The sequence below is a fragment of the Coffea arabica genome, chromosome 11c (genome assembly GCF_036785885.1).
Source record: "Coffea arabica cultivar ET-39 chromosome 11c, Coffea Arabica ET-39 HiFi, whole genome shotgun sequence".
Classification (NCBI taxonomy): Eukaryota; Viridiplantae; Streptophyta; class Magnoliopsida; order Gentianales; family Rubiaceae; genus Coffea; species Coffea arabica.
The window spans coordinates 38,161,408-38,178,222 of NC_092330.1; the positions used below are offsets into that span (position 1 = coordinate 38,161,408).

The 16,815-nt window shown below is 35.3% G+C and overlaps 1 protein-coding gene across 4 annotated transcripts; it reads right to left on the reverse strand.

The window, feature by feature from the left end:
- Positions 1 to 279: 279 nt before the first annotated feature.
- Positions 280 to 16,429, reverse strand: LOC113715617 (uncharacterized). 4 transcript variants are annotated; one of them, XM_072071073.1, is made up of 26 exons: positions 15,929 to 16,429; positions 15,421 to 15,533; positions 15,182 to 15,308; positions 14,322 to 14,372; positions 14,177 to 14,245; positions 13,882 to 14,016; positions 13,745 to 13,813; positions 12,991 to 13,046; positions 12,710 to 12,869; positions 11,618 to 11,782; positions 10,926 to 11,010; positions 8,301 to 8,534; positions 8,099 to 8,193; positions 7,935 to 7,977; positions 7,060 to 7,217; positions 5,933 to 6,043; positions 5,498 to 5,566; positions 5,236 to 5,379; positions 4,128 to 4,202; positions 3,873 to 4,049; positions 3,686 to 3,771; positions 2,913 to 2,967; positions 1,225 to 1,350; positions 998 to 1,102; positions 776 to 892; positions 280 to 683 (listed from the first exon to the last, which is right to left on the reverse strand). In XM_072071073.1, exons 1-26 carry the CDS (start codon positions 16,043 to 16,045, stop codon positions 618 to 620), a joined length of 2,808 nt encoding a protein of 935 aa, XP_071927174.1. In that variant the 5' UTR covers positions 16,046 to 16,429; the 3' UTR covers positions 280 to 617. The 4 variants fall into 4 exon arrangements, with proteins under 4 accessions (XP_071927174.1, XP_027095668.2, XP_071927176.1 ...); XM_027239867.2 differs by having other exon boundaries at positions 14,322 to 14,420; XM_072071075.1 differs by lacking the exon at positions 13,745 to 13,813 and having other exon boundaries at positions 14,322 to 14,420.
- Positions 16,430 to 16,815: the final 386 nt, after the last annotated feature.

The following is a 16,815-nucleotide window of genomic DNA, read 5'->3' on the forward strand; positions in this document are numbered from 1 at the left end:
CAAGTTATAGTCAGGAATTATATTAGTTATTGGTTATGGACGTGAGCTCAATTATGTTCCAAACTTTGTTCCATTAACCGCCACAAAGATTGAAATTGTTTTTTTTTTTTTCAAACAATGATTTTTTTCCCTTCCCATAAAAGAACCACATTATTTCCTTGTTCTCCTTCGCATGTCTACCTCCCTTACAAAACCAGATTATGAGGGGCATTCGGATCCTCTCTACGATCATAGAAGTAATTGTAGGGTGCAGTTAATGCTAGTGATTGTAAGGTGCAGTTGATGCTGATAAATGAGATATTATAAAATTAAATGGAGAAGATTAAATACAGTACATAAAATGATAAAATTTAGTGTCTAAAAATTTATTGGGTTGTTTGTTAAAAATCTTTAAAAAAAAAAAAAAAAAAAAACTGGATTTACAGATACAGATAAGGTAGCTTGCTAAACCGTAATGAACTCAGTACCATCTGAATCAGTAAGCCAAAGAAAGGCTGTATCGCAGTTGCTGCCTCTTCAAATAATTTTCGAAAGTAGCCGGAGATTTTAGGAGTCTGTCAGTCTCGAAGTAGTTACTGTCAGAAAAGGCACCCTCTGTAATCAATTCGACAAGAGACCTACTGACGTTTCCTTTGGTAGAGGGAATAACCTACAAAAGCGGACAATAGAAATGTCCACAGCACCTGCAATAACATGATATTGAATACGTTAACAAACGGAGAAGGGATTTCTCTCATTCTTAAGAAATGAAAGTTCACTCGTGATATGAATCTACAGTGTTGATTGTATGCCATCGTTCAAGTCTTCTGATCCTTGACTGCATATCTTCTATTACGCCTTCTAATGGAGAAACTTCTCTGCTTGGCGAAGACTCAGAAACTGAATTGCAACCCTATTTCATCCAGTATGAACGCATAACATTATTAATTGCAAAGGAATTGTTAACTGAACCAGATTTGCATGGCAATACACGTTAGCCAACTTTTAAATGAAGCACCTGGGACTGTATAAATTCCAGAAGTTCTTGCAGCTTTGCCGCCTGCTGAGAGTGTATCCCACTTGAACCTCCCGGTAATCTTTCCAGAATTATTTCAAGATAACTCTGAGAAGGAACATAGAAGGATGATCATTACTGCAGACAGTGTGATGCATATGTTCTATATAATTCATATGTATAATGTTATTGAATCACACTAAGACGAGAGGGAAGTTGAAGAAGCAAACCTTTGTGGTATATGAACCATCCAGCTTTAGGGTAGAACCAGCAGCAGCAACAATATCTCTATTGACACCTTTTACTTGTATATAAGGACTCGGGACATCTTGTAGATGATCAACCTCAATAAGGATCTAGATAACAAATTGTTACTTTCAAAAGTTGTTCCACACCAACAAACTCAAAGGTAGGAAAACATCAATCCAAGACAGAAACAGAGAATACAAAATTAGATAGCAGATAGTTAACGAAAGATACAAAATGAAATCAGCATCAAATTTCGTTCAGTTCCGCTCAAATTCCTTAGTTTCAAAATAATGAGATTTGGAATATAGTTGCTGAAATACTGAAGATGATAAGCATCGAAAACTCCATTAGAGCCTTTGCTCGTCATTAGCATTGGGAATGATCTCCCATACTGAGGTAAGTCAAGTTGCAGTACAGACCCCCCTCGATAGGAGCTACTCCTAGTTTCCTCCTGTGTTTTACTTCCCACACGTGTTGCCTCTAAAGTTTTGGATACCTCATAATTCCATCGCCCAAGTTTAATTCAGAATTCCTCATGCTTGTCAATTCACATTATTTGAGGACATAAATCAGCAAATTAAAACTGAAAATCTTTAGATATAATACAAAATTAAATCATAAGGGAACAAAGTCTATTAAAAGTTGACGGCTATTTCAGCCTGCCATACATTTTCCCAAGTACACACTATCACCCAAATTCTGGAAATTTCAGGCTAACCAAGTGATACAAATATCTATTACTGGGCAAAAGATTTCCCAGGTACAAACCGAATGCTATTGACAACTAACAACCACCATAAAAAGTTCCTAATTGCATGCGAACCATACCATGTTAATTCTTTATTTCTGTATTTAACCTCTATAGTTGGCAAATGACGAAAACCACCCACTAGTACAACCCAAGACTTCTACACTTAACAGCTCAAAGCACATTGACACATTCTAGTGGACCTTAAAGGGATTCTTCCCCTGTCAAGTAGGAACTTAAAAATGAAGTGCTTGCTCACAATCCAACCTTGAAAAATAATCCTGGTAATAACTTCCAACGTATTTCTCTACTAAATTTGCGCTAGTTTAAAAATGTCCTTCCTTTCAACATATAAGGATGTCAGAAGTTTTGCCCAAGCTGAGCTCACTAGATCATCAACCATAGTATTCATCGGATTTCTTTTTGTGTTGATCTAGCCATCAATTGTGAGTATTTTAAAATTCATTCACATCCCTTTCTAACCATTTAGTGTGTCAGGATACCTAGCCTGGCCTGACCAAATGGAGAGAAGCTCACACCAATTAGTACTAGGGATTAATATTCAAGAGCTGCATCACTTTCTGTGCAGAATAAAATTGAAGTATAGACTATGAATTTTGCTTGTCATGTCTCACAAGACAAAGAAAGCAATACCTCCTAGAAGTGACAATTAAGTCTTTATTCAGTAGGATAGGATGTAAACATCAATCTTATGATCAAGATATAGATCCTATGTAACAGCCCATGTCAAATAAAATTAATCTGCATGGCAGATAAGTAAAACCAGGGACACAAGGAAAAAAGTAACAGAAGATCTTCCATGCTTACTGAATATTTAATCGGAAACTTAAGTATTTTGAAATATTATCTAAACCTGAAATTAGGTTTGAGCTAAATAATGCTCTCAAGGGAGAGATATACCTTTCCATCTTGGTATATGTATGCAGTTGCTTCAATAAATGCAACAGCCTGATATCTGAATGAAATGGAATCAAACAGAAAATGACAATCAGAATAAACCAAATTTATGAGACAAGAAGTACAGAGAGCTATACTGACTGTTGATTTAAGGCCACAATTAAGTTGATCTTGAATTCTGTTATCATCACACAGATCTATACTAAGTTTAAACTCAAACTTAGAAAGTGGAGAAACAGCCAGGCTAGACCCCATGGAAGTGTTAATTTTATGCAGGCAACTACTTAGATCCAGTTGCCAAGATCACGTATGGTATTGAACTACAGAATGACAACCCATCATATATTGCAAATAAATGACAAAAAACATGAAGGTCATATAAGTATCTGCCCTTACAAGTCCATTAATGATCAAAATATTGTATCCAGTAAATGGAGAATCTTAAATTCACATGGATCTCAGCAGTCAGACAAATGATGAAGTTAATTATTAATATCCTAAAGCATCACCTATAACACCAAAATAGTGTTCAAAAGGTAATGATCCTTGTAGAAAGAACTACGGGCTTTTCCTTTTTTTTTTTTTTTTTTTTTTTTTTGCATCTTCATTAGACTATTGACAAATTTTGAAAAACTACCTAAAAGAGTACGTATCCACCTCTAATCATATGAATGAGTTCAGTAAACTGAAAGATCCAATATCTAATGAAACAATTAGAGTAATAGCACAATATACATCCAATTGTCTTTTGTGATAGTTGGGGAACAGTAACATACCCCAGGTTGAGAAGCCCAGCAACAGTACTAATGCTGATATCAAAGTCAACTTTTGGCTGTATGATAAAATTTCCTTCTCTTATGGGCTTGAGATGGAAAGAAAAAGTATTCAATCAGAACTGCCAATTCATGACGATTTTTCAGCAAAAGGAAGGATAAGAAAGACAAGTGCACGCAAATGACAAACCTCTCGTATCAGCAGAGCAAATCTTCCTTCACATATTCTAACTCGTATACAATCACTTTCTTTTAGATGGCCATTAGCAGGTAATCCAGGAAGCCTTATATATATATCTATAAAACTTTGAACAGAACTGCATAATTTGCTAGGATCAAGAATCTTCAGAATATCTTGATAAGCAACCTACCAAATTAAACAGAAATCCATCAAACAAGAACTAACTTTTAAAGGTCTAAAAAGCATCAGAATGATTTATCTTACTTGCTTATTAGTTTTCAATACAAACAGCGAGCTCTCGGGGGAAAGCACTGGATCGAAGTCATTTCGAATTTTAAGCTGCAAGAATATATATAAAAAAATCAGATACAAAATTCAAAGCACTTGTAAGCAAATAAAAACAGGTTTATGCTGTTTCCAATCAATTGTTGATGCAAGCAAAGTCATGCATTAAGCCTATCCCCTTTTCAGGAAAAGTTGTAGCCTACAATAAGAATAAGAATATTTGTTAAGTCACCATGATAATGGGGAAATTCCAGAATTTCAATCAATGCTGTTTAGGAAAGTGCTGCAGGAATACGGCATCATTTTAGGCCACAAAATACTTTCTACAATCAGAGTCTTCTGAAAAGTTAAAAATCTATATGAATCAAACTTTTTTTTTTTATCCTTTCCTTATCTACGTCAATTTGAAGATGAAGAAGTTTGTTGCATATTTCAATTCACATATAACTACATACATACAAGTTAAACCAGTATCTCCATTACGTTGAATGGAACAAAAATTGAAATGCTTCTAAGTCGTGTCCCTTTAATCTACTGCTGAAATAGTCACTCCTCTTGATTTTTGAAATTTCTTGAAGAATCTTACACTGACATATCATGCAGTCTCATGCTTAATAGTTTGATACCTAAATATTCTCAAAGCTTTCTCATCCACAATCAATTCATGCATATTGCATGATTGCTTTTTCTGATTACCACTTTGTTGATAATGCAGCAACAAATATAAGATCATTCACTTAACTAACACTGAAAAGAACCACAAAGCAAATTTCCTTCATCAAGTAGCAAGCATATGTAAAGAAGACACAATGTGAATAGACTTTATTTTTTAATATTAAACTGTTTATGACATCATGATAAACTTGGGAGATAATTTATAATGAATTTTAAGAAGATTTTCTAAACCCAAAACCTAGAGTTCATGGTATTTGTGGCAGGAATATAAAGATCTGAGTCTTTGCTCAGTCTAAATATTCCTGCATTGCTGAGAAAATGATGCGACTCAAAGCACACTCATTTATGAGACAAAACAACAGGGGAAAAAAAAGAAAATAAGAAATTTCTTAATTGCTTTAAATGAACTTACATGGGCATGAACAAGATGTGGCTCAATATGCTGCTGGAAGATTGGAAACACTGTTGTCATAATTTCATTATGAGACATAAAGCAGCCCACTTTACTTTTGTCTCTTTGGACTCGGGAAATAAGATGGGAATGAACACCACCAACCTATTTCCAACTAAGCAGTTACTTCCCAGCTTGTAAAATAAGGAAGTGGCATTGAACTGAGAATCAAGCAAATTAACAATACAAACAAATAGAAAATGATGTGCCAAATTATACTCACAACAGCAATCCACAAGTCCAGTGATCTCCGGATATCTGGGTGCAAAGCATAAACACCTTCAAAGATAACCTAGCCAAATGAAGCAGCAGGACTCACATAAGTCCGGCCACGTAGAAAAGTCTTGAAATCAAACAAACTATCTTACTTTTGACAGTTCTTCTATATTAACATCCAATTTACTAAACAAAAAGAAAGGACAAATTTTCCGTACTTCTGTCCCTTCAACATGCAAGGTTAGCAAGCATACATGAAATTCTCCCACATGTAAACAAATATACCACCTGTTTTCTTTAGAATTTTTGACCACTTCAATTTTCCTATACATCATATTTAGCTCCAATACTTCTGAATATTTGTAAAATAAACCATTCACACCAACCACCAGTGGAAGCAAGCTAGCCCCCTATGTCAGAATAAAGACATTCCTTGACATACCACTCCACAATCTTCAGAAACCTCGAGTTCCCTTAAGCCTGTTCGAGCACCACTCTCAAGGTCAAACATCGGAACTTTTGTTCTTCGTCGACTTCTTATGTCATCAATATTCTGCAAAAGCAGAGAAATGAAAGGGGGAAAAAAGAGATGAAAATGCTCTTCAGAAGATAAGCAAATATTCGACAATGACATTTTGCAATACTCTTAAAGGCTTTTTATTGTGTTTCATAAGAAGGCTAACGATGCATTAGTTGTAGAAATAACACAGTATTAAACGCAGCAAAAGCGCTGAGAAATGACAATAATGAGCTTCTATGATGCCATTTACTGCCTTCAAGGGCCAGCCACATATATAACTAATTGGACTGCATGCCATCTTGCTTTGAAGCAACAGTTTTTGACATTCACAATAATACTTCTAAATGCACGTATTATTCATTCGAAATATGGAATATAAGCAACAGTCTCATGTTACAGCCAAAGATTTTAATAGTGCACTCAAATAGCAATTTAATTTCTCAAAGCAGAAGTGGAGAAATTGTTGAAAAATGATCTCAAAGCCAGATGGAATGTAGTTTGGGTAGGTTACATATTGCTAATATGCAAACAGAGATGACTCTCTGGGTTTTGCAGTAAACTAACACCGAATAGAATACACTAAAAAGGCTAAGAAACTGACAATAATGTTCTGTAATGCGTCTTACAGCTTTCAGGGGAGGCAAACATACAAAATTAAGCAGAATACATGAGCTGCATGCAGTCATAGCAATCAATTTTTCAAGCAGAAAAGGAGAAATTGTAGAAAATTGATCTAGAAAAAGATGGCATGTAGTTCAACTGGCTTACATGATGCCAAAAGCAATCTGGGATGACTATGCAGGTTTCAATGTAATGACTCTATTAATTTTTGAAGGCCATAATTCTTTCTTTCCAAGATTATATGCAGCTATTACAAAAGAATATTTCGGGCTTATGCGCCCCAAATTCATCTTGTAAAGCAATTATCACATCTTGGTTGTTCCAAAAACTTTCATCCACCAGTTTCTAGACAATTTAACTACTAGTACATTAAACAAAGACAAGAAATAAAGCGCAAGGACCAGATAAACAAACCAAAATGCCCATACCTTAGAAAGCAGAGCTAGATCAAGAGAGCAAAAATCATCATACTTGAAATCCTTTACATGTTCAGATTTGTAATAGCTTTCAAGGGAAACCACTTCACAACCAACAATATTAGCCATCTTACGAGCCAAACTTGTTTTTCCAGATCCACTTGGACCTCCTACAAGATCAAGAACAAGCCAAAAAGAGCATATAAGCAACAAGTTTTCATCCTCAACATAAATAAAGCAATTGCAGAGAGACCGACTAGATATTAATATCCTCTATTGTATTCTATAAAAATTAAAGTAATTTCCCCGTCTAAGAAAGTCATACAAACACATTCTCCATATGTATAAATATTAAAGTCACTAAAATCCATAAGAGGTCCTATGCTAACTTAGAATACCTCAAGTCCTCGACTATTCATCACCCGCATACTTTCAAGATAAACCTTGGTTGACCCTATATCTAGAAAAAATCAAGTGGCCCAATGGCAATAAACTATAACTGTCTGGCAGATTACCAATATAGAGGAATAATCTCTGCCTCATATAACGTTATTGTCAGTCCCCTCTTATCCAAGAAAGTGAGAAGAATTATGGAGTACTAGACTTATAAAATCCATGTAGCAGGGATAGATCTTTAGCCAAGCAAAAGAATACAAAAAGACTGCAGATGGAAGGAACTTTACAATCAAGAGTTCTTGGCCAGTTGAAATGGAAGAAAAGCAGCTTATGCAGATGTGAAAACATACAAGCAAGTTAAAAACCCAGTTTGGCAGCCTTATTTGTGACAAAAAGATCTATCTTATTTAAGCATCCAAAACGTAAATTCCTTGAATACCCATTCTAATTATGCATCTCATGTGTAAAATGAGCAGAGTCAGATACAATACCAATTCCAACTATAACTGGGAGGCCATTGTTCTCCAGTAAAGCCTGCAGTAAGATTAAATATTGTATATTACTATATTTGCCAAAACTAATAAAATACAAAGTTGAAGAGCTCAGCATGCTATGAGCTAATAAATATTCTGTCACAGAACGTATCAGTACTAACTTGAATCGCTTGAACAGCAAGAAGCAATCCTCTATCCAAGTCAAATATATCAGGGATCGGAGCAAGCTGTACAGGTGCCCTGGAAGAAGAAGGATCTGTGGTTGTTTCATGAAAGGAGTCGGATAATGAAGCCTTGCAAATGCCAAAATTACTAATTGGACGACACAATGGCAAATTCTTTCAAGATTTAAAAGCAGTGTACCAACAATTGCGCCCTCAGCAAGTGGAGTTTCCCGTGGGATGAAATGCCACGTTGCTGTAACAGGTTCCATTTTGTACTTCGTTGGGGATCGAGTCCATGGCTGAGATAAGTCCTCAAGCCGGTTAATCAGGTTGGGAGTGATACGAACAGGCTTTGGAGCTGTAATCAACCTCACTTGAGAACTATCCAATGGTGCACTAGATAAAGGAGGAGGTGTGTTCAGACGGGGAACCCCTGCAAGTGAAATTATATAGTCAAAACAAAATGGCTATAGTTGAGGTGAGGCACCAACATATGCATCTATTAGACAGGTAAAGCTTGAAGATCATCTAGTAGAGGGATCTCGAAATTTTTATATTGTCATTTGGTAACAATTCCCCATCCTTTTCATATCCCAAAGCCAAATGTTTCAGAGTTTTGTTACAGGAAAGAAAGGAACAATTCTGTAGTTCTCCTTTACATCACTTTGGAGTAGAGATTCTAACCCACTCTCCTAAACCAAGCTTTACTGTTCTGACAACTTGTCACCAATCTTTTACAGTGACTTGTGTCACTTGCTAAATATGTCACCATGTACACGTTTAAAATTAAAATATAAAAAATAAAAAGGAGAGCAGCCACTTGAGACCACCCAATCCAATTCCAACATGGGCATATACTTGAAAACTTATGCTCAATTACAAGTTGAGCCGGGTCAGGAGCTTCCGCCAGAAATTTTGAGTTGTGATATTGACTTTGACAGAAGAAAACTTTCTTGATTTTATTCTGGTTCCCTTGTCTAATTAATCGAGGTATCATGCAGATCTAACAACTTTGGCTGTTTCTATGTATTATCCTGCAGTATATGTAACCAATTTTTACTTATGGCAGGATGGAGTAATGGGTCTAGGGATCGCAACAGGGTGCATTGGGGTGGGGGAGCCCTCCCATCCCCCGCCCCACTATCACCTTTATTTTTTATTTGACCTTTTTGTTGTCTATATGTATAACACAAATAGCTTTACTAAATGTTCTTTTGAATTTTTAGCCAAAAATTGAACATGAAATAAAGTTTAAAAACCGCTGTGATGTTTTGAACTCAATTCTCTATTTTGATACCACATCGAATCAAACCAGTTGCCATTTTCTTTATAAACAACACGCAATAGGTGAAAAAAAATTAACTAACAGAACAAAATAATCATTTTACCAAAATAAATTGACTTTAAAAATTACACCATTTCAGAACAACAAAATACCAAATTATTTATTTCAAGTCATATTCCCCACCCCCATTGCCATCCCTAAATTTATGGGTCAGCTGTGTGAAGGTACAAAACCATAAATCAGCCAACTTATATCCATATCTCATCTCCTACTGACGGACAGAAGATGGAAAGACGAGAATTCCTATTAATGAGCAATCACTGCAATTACTACAACTATAGCATGGTGCCATGCACTTTAATGGCAAGAACTAAGGACCAAAGTCGTGGAATTAGTTTTGGAAGACAGTGTACAGTATTCATTGTTGCAGCAAATGGTCAAGGAGTACAGCAGCATTGATGAGTTATTTTGACAGCAACAGCATAAATCATTTTTTAAGCATTTGAAGCTTCTTTTCAAGTAGTCCCATGCCAGTTGAGTTGGTATTCCCCAATCACCAAAGGCATGATACCACAGTATCTTAGCCTTACTCTGATCAAACTGCAGGTGATATTGTCCTCCTTTTAGTGAATAAAACCTACATCTTTCAACAAAATTGCTCCCAATAATCTTGAAATCAAAAAGAGTACACGAAGTTACTTTTCCAGCTAGAAAAAAAAAATTCCTGTTTCTTCTTTAAAACTGTTATCCTTGCCTTATCCGTATCAAATTACAGCTCATATTGTCCTCTTTCACCAAATAAAACCTGTAATTGTCCAAAGATCTGTTGCTTATATTATTGAAGTACAAATCCTTCCTCAAGTTACTCTTTGTTTCTTTAACACTACTGTTATCTTTGACTTATGCCTACCAAATTACAGCTAGTATTGTCCTCTTTCAGTAAATAAAACCTATAACAATCAACAGATTTGTTCCTTATATTCTTAAAGTACAAATCCTGCCTTAAGTTACTGTTGAAAGCACACAAGGAGTCCTGTTATTTCTTTCATGGGATTACATGTAAGTGTTCCCAGCATCAGACTAGTGCAGAAACTATTAAGGTGATACAATCAAAATTCATACATTGATGGAGAGTCTAGCATAGCTGATCCAAGTGTCATAGCAAGTAATTGCGTCTACAAAATTTTACAATCTATGTGCCTTTTACCAAAAGCAATTGGTGGATGACAAATAACTTGTTTTGCTTAACAGAGCAATCAATGGTTCAGGGATCCAAATGCCCCTTTATAGGCCTAATTTGATTATGCACAATTATCTGGCTTTCCCATATCAAAAAGGCCTGGATAATGCACAGGCTTAACAGGTTAGCGGTTCAACATATTGAGTTGGACAGGGCTTGACAACTACAAGTTTTATGATAGGTAGTGGTATTATTTCTACCCACAAGCATGTAAGAGATTAAAGAGTTATAACAAGAAAACTGATGTTCTTCCTCGTAAACATTAATTGTTTAGCTAATTGAAGCAAAACCAAACCAACCTTTTCTCTCAAGTATCATTTCCAGATAAGATTTAGTGATCCATGGCCCACTGACACCCATCCTTGCAGCTTCAGCTCCAACCATCTATAACATTTCATTCTAGCCAAAGTAAGTAATGGTCAACAACTGTCCAATTGAATGAGACTTTACGACTACAACAAATTTCTCCAAAACACCATAGATACCAAGACAAATTTATTTACAACCAAGAATAGTGGTTTGAAACAGGGATGCAAAAGAAAGAGATCTAGATAACTTATAAGTCTACACAAAATGAAAGTAAAAGAGAGGTAACAGGTATTAGTTCTTATTTAAACAATTAACTCAAGAAATATAAGTCGAGTACAGGAGCACTGTTATTCAGCAAGACATCAACAACCAAACAACACTGAGACTGATAAACAAGACCAAATAGCTATAGCACTATTCCTTATTATTAATGATAGAGTAGAAATTTGATTGCATACAATTCAAATATGATTAACAAGAAACCTTGGTCCTGTTCTCCAAATCAAACATACTCAATTTTTGATAAACTATGGAATTGGATTTCATACAACTCAAATTTCATCAAAAATCATCTTGGCCAGATTTCCTATCCAAACATACTTCTAGAGCATAATAACAATTCAACCTTCCAGCTTGTAAATAACAAAAACATAGAGGAAATTGAACCAAGATGAATCCATACTTTCCTATTTGTGCCTCTCAGCACCATATAAGTCTCCCCAAGGGTATCAATTGTTTCAAGAGAAACTGAAAGGTTGCCCTCAAAGACCGAGGTCGATGCTCGTTTATAACTTGCTACAACAGTATAACCGAGGGCCAGAAGTCCACCCAGGGTCATCCTTCCAACCTATTATGATTGACAAAAAGAAAAACAGTTGTCAAATATCATTATCGTACCAATAATCAAAAACTCCAAACTGAAATGATGTTTATAATCGAAAAAACAATCTTTAACCACAATTTTGCATTCAATTTCATCCAACCTTTTAAGGTTAGATAAGGTGAGTTTCTTTAGAAACAAAATTTGCAGACAATACGTTACATGCGAATCTAATCAACTAAAAAATTTATGGGTTATAGAAATGGTTAACCTTTTCTACTTTGATTCAGGAACTGTGTTGCCAAAATCTTAGCTTTTCCTACATGGGAGTTTTTCTTCTCTATAAATTTTCTGAAACTGCCAGCTCTATGGTCAAAAATTTTATTACCTGAACTATAAATTCATAAGCTAATACCTTGAAGACGTCAATGACCAATTAGAACATTTTGAATTTTTCATGTTACTCAGAGCTCAAAAGTCACAAGAAGACTGATTTTTTTGGCATACGTTAGTACCCACAAACATAGTCTAAACTTCTGCAATCATTCACAGGCATTGCAGATTTTCTAAAGAAATTTTAGAGTAACATAATAGCTCCCCACTGCTTCAACAACATGAAAGTATATCTTTTCACAACCCAAAAGCTTATGGTAAGCTGTCAATGCTGGTAGATAAGAAACATCTTTTTCTCAAAGGTAATCTGTATAGTATTAAGGAACTAAAATGATAAAATTATTCAATTTTTCATGATGAAACTACCAGAAATCAAGTCAAAGAGGTTTATCTTTAACATAAAAGCTTCAGGTACAAAGACTGCTATTAGATAATATGTTAAACCAATAAACCAAGAGCTGCCAGAAATATTTTCCCTTGAAGATGCCAGGGAATAACACTCTGGAAATAATGCTCTTGACCACTTATACCAAATGAACCCAAAAAAAAAAAAAAACCAACCTCAAATTCAGCTTTTGGCCGGATAATGTAATATTTGTCAACAATCCTTTGGTCGCCTAGTGAGAGATAGTACTTGATACCCGATTGCCGCACCTTAATCCAATCATTTATTCGTGCTTCTTCACTGGCAGATGGAGGTCTCAGATACATCTCAATAAAACTAAGAGCAAAGTTCCACAAAGAAGAGAATCAGAACTGAAAGAAAAACTAACCTGAGATAATTGATTAATTCTGCACAAATTCAATTTTTAGAGAAGGGAAAATCGTTTTCTAGAACTTACTTATCCAGTATTTTCTCCTTTCCATGAAAAAAGTAATCTTCATGTCCGTTTTGAGACTGAAATACAAAATTAGTGTATTGGTGAGGAAGGGTGAAGTAAATGTGGTAACAAGTATAAGGAAAGAAAGTCCTTTGTCATTGCACTATTGCACTGGAAACAGGAGATAAAGGTAAATACAAGAAGAGTGTGGATAAAACTCAAACCTCTAGAGCACCTGTGAAAGACATTTAAGAAGTTATCAACCACTAGTTTTTACATTATTTATCCATTACCAGAGACAAACAAAAAGATATCTGCGAATAAACTGCTAGAACACAGAAAACTGTGTAAATGACATCACTAAAATCTGCCGAAAAAAAAAAGTATATGACATCACTAAAGCTGCCACCCAAGAACAAATCAATGAAACCCAACACTTTAGTGAAGTGCAAAGATAATTCCACTTAACTGTATATGAGACTCCTCCCCTTGTTTTGCCTTTTTTTTTTCTTTATCTCTTTCCTTTTCTTTCTTTTGAAGGAAGATTAGGGCAAGGGCCAGGTCTTATGTAAACAGATGCACCCTTTTTGAGCTAGGTCCCAAGAAGCACTAATCAACAGCCTGAAATTCTATATTGAGGGAGTAAAATGACCATTTGACGCTAAAACTTGCAACATAATCTTGTACAGACAGACAAATCCCCCATGCAAAACCAGTTTTACCAATATCAAATTTTTTATCAGTGACTACTTGTCTTTAAATTGTAGTTCTTTACCTCACTTTTGCACTTGAGTTTGTAAATTGGCTCCCTAAATGATGAGACGAAACTGTTGTTAATTCTGATCTGCAGAATCATCGAGCAAGTCAAGAATAAGCTGATAATGCTGAGCTTAAGGACACAAAGAAACAAACCTGTGCATGATGAAGATCTGGCTCAATGTGTTTTCTGAACTGTGGAAATATGCTGTCAATGAGGTAGTCTAGTGAACAAGACTCCCCAATATCATATTGGACCTTTGAAAGAAGACTAAAGTGGACACCACCAACCTAATTAAAGAATGTGAAGCAGATGAGTTCACATCAAAACTGATCAAACTATATCTTCAACAAGGCATAAATAAAAAAAAATAAAAAGAAGAGGCACAAGTTGCAATAGTATGTCACGATTAACAAGAAAATATGAATTTTGAAGCATCATGAGTTTTACCACTGCAACTCTTATGTCCAGCAAAGAGCGCAATCTTGAATGTAGTGCATAAGTACCATCAACTATCACCTGCAACGAACACAAGTATAAGGACAGAATGCTTTGTTTAATCCTTTACGCGGGAAGATAGTACAAAGATACTCACAACTCCTGAGGAAATACTTTTTATCTTTTCAGAACCAATTCGTTTCCTTCCCTGGAAATCAAACAATGGAATTGATGTATCTCGCCCACTTATCAAATCCTATTTGAAAAAGGCAAGTTTGGAGTGTTGTAAGCAAATTGAAACTAATTGTATTCAACAAGTTTAAATATCTTAATCATTCATGAGCTGCTCAGGAGATCAATGTAAAATCTAAATCTGCATTATCATGATACAAGGGAACATCCACTGCCTGAACTTGTCATAAGAACATAGTAAAGACCACAGAGTCAAAACATTTCATTAGAGGTACCTTGCTCTCATTCTTGAGAAGAGTCGAGCGTTTTAACACGATACATTTAAAACAAGCATATAATCTATCCAGTTGTGTTCTAAAGGTACTTGTAAACACATAGCTGATTTATCCTGAAAAAACATTATCATGATATCAGTAAGCAAACAGTTTGTCCAGACAAAACTTTGAGGAAACACATCTGGATGAATGGAACAGCCCTAAGATCTGGTATTATTCCCATAAAGCTCACTACTTCTATTCAGTTATATTCTTTCTTAAAAAGAAATATCTTCCTGATTTATATTAAGTAGTTTTTATAGAAATGAACATTATCTGGGTTACAGAGTAAACGATGGTTATAACCATAAATAAGGAGCAAAGGATGGTTGAATATGCAGGAGAAAATATTTCTTAGACACTTCAAAATACGAACATCAGTTCTGATGTCTGTGAATATTTTGTTTTCAAGAAGGAAAAAGAACTCAGGTAAACACAACCAAACAAGTTCAGTACATGTGTGTGTGTGAGTGAGTGAGAGACAGAGAAAGAGAGAGAGAGGAAAGCATACCTCAAGATTCTGAACGAGAAGATCAAAATCTATGAAATCCAAATCATTTCCATCATCTAATCCAGTGCGATAGTTCTCCATTGATATAATGGTGCAACCAATCACAGATACCACTTTATCAGCTAAGCTTCAAAAACCATCAGATTCACATGTTCAACAGAAGAAAACTTTAAACCCTGCTACGAACTACTTTCTGTGAAGCAAATTGAGCACTGCTAGATGAAAGTACAAGAAAGTACCTTGTTTTACCAGAGCCACTAGGACCACCAATACCAACAGTTACCAGGCCATCTTTCTTTGATCTAAGCTCTTGAATGGACTTTACTAGCAAGTAGTACCCATGATCAAATGACTACAAATAATTCAAAACCAACCAACCTTAGACCGCTGAACAATGCACCCATCCAATTCGCAGTTCAAATTCCAACATCAAATTCAAAAGGATCCAAAAGCTAAAATTAATTCAGTTCATCAATCACAGGCTTTCCAAGCACTCTAACTTGTAATGTACCAACAAAAAGCAAAAAAAAACCCAAACGGGTTCACTAAAAACATGATCATTCATCGATTGTTAACATGCATGAACTTAGATAACATAAATTACCATGCTAGCCTAAAATGTATCAGTTCAAGAAATCTATAACACAAAAAAAAAAAAAGTTAATGCATTCGCAAAACCCACAAAGGAAAAACACGAAACAGAAACAAAAAACCAGAGTAGCATAGCAATTCTGGAAGAATGCATACCACATGAAGAGGGAGAGATTGAAGAATGGAAGAAGAAGAAGATGAAGTAGACGGTGCCTGCTGATAATAATCCCTTCCACCTTCTTGAAAAACTCTCAGCATCACCTCATCATCCATTGTTTCTCTAAACACTAAATTTAACCAAAACAGCTAAAACCCTTCAATGGTTACAATTGTTTCTTCAAGTCTATAACTTGCTTTTATTCTGGGGTATGCCAAAAATTCAATCTTTAAAAGAAAGAAACATAAAAAAGAAAGGGAAAGGACAAGGCGATGAAGGAGGAATCTTCTCCACCTACTTTCTGGAATTTTTTTCAATTGTTATTTTACATAGGATATTACTTATTAGGGAAGAATTGTACAAGGCATCTTGCATCTGTAACAAAATGGGGTTTAACTAGATTAAAGATGCTGTCTTTTGTCAATCTTTGTGCTAGTGCTGGTGTTGCTTGTCCGGGTGAGCTTTCTGTTTTTCAAGAAATGGGAGAAACTTGCTGAGAAGAAAATACTAGGACTTGAAGTTGAAACTACCTCTATTTTACATTTGTACTATAATTCAGGGAACCACCCCTTAATTCTTTTTAATTGAAATACCTGCTCTCAAATTTTTCTTTATTTTGAAATTTCCCTCAATTGGTTCTGAAAGTTGAAAGGTTAAACCATTCTTGTTAAGAAGGGTTTAAGACGAAAAGTTATCTTAGAGGTGCATCATTAACATTGAAGAATGGGATAGAATTACTTCAAGCTTCTATAATTATACTAAGGGGCAAAAAATTATGCCTCCCGTCTAGGGGTGCAAACGAATCGAGCCGCTCGCGAGCGGCTCGATTCAAGCTCGACTTGAGCTCGATCAATATCGAGCTCGAGCTTGAACTCAAAACATTAAA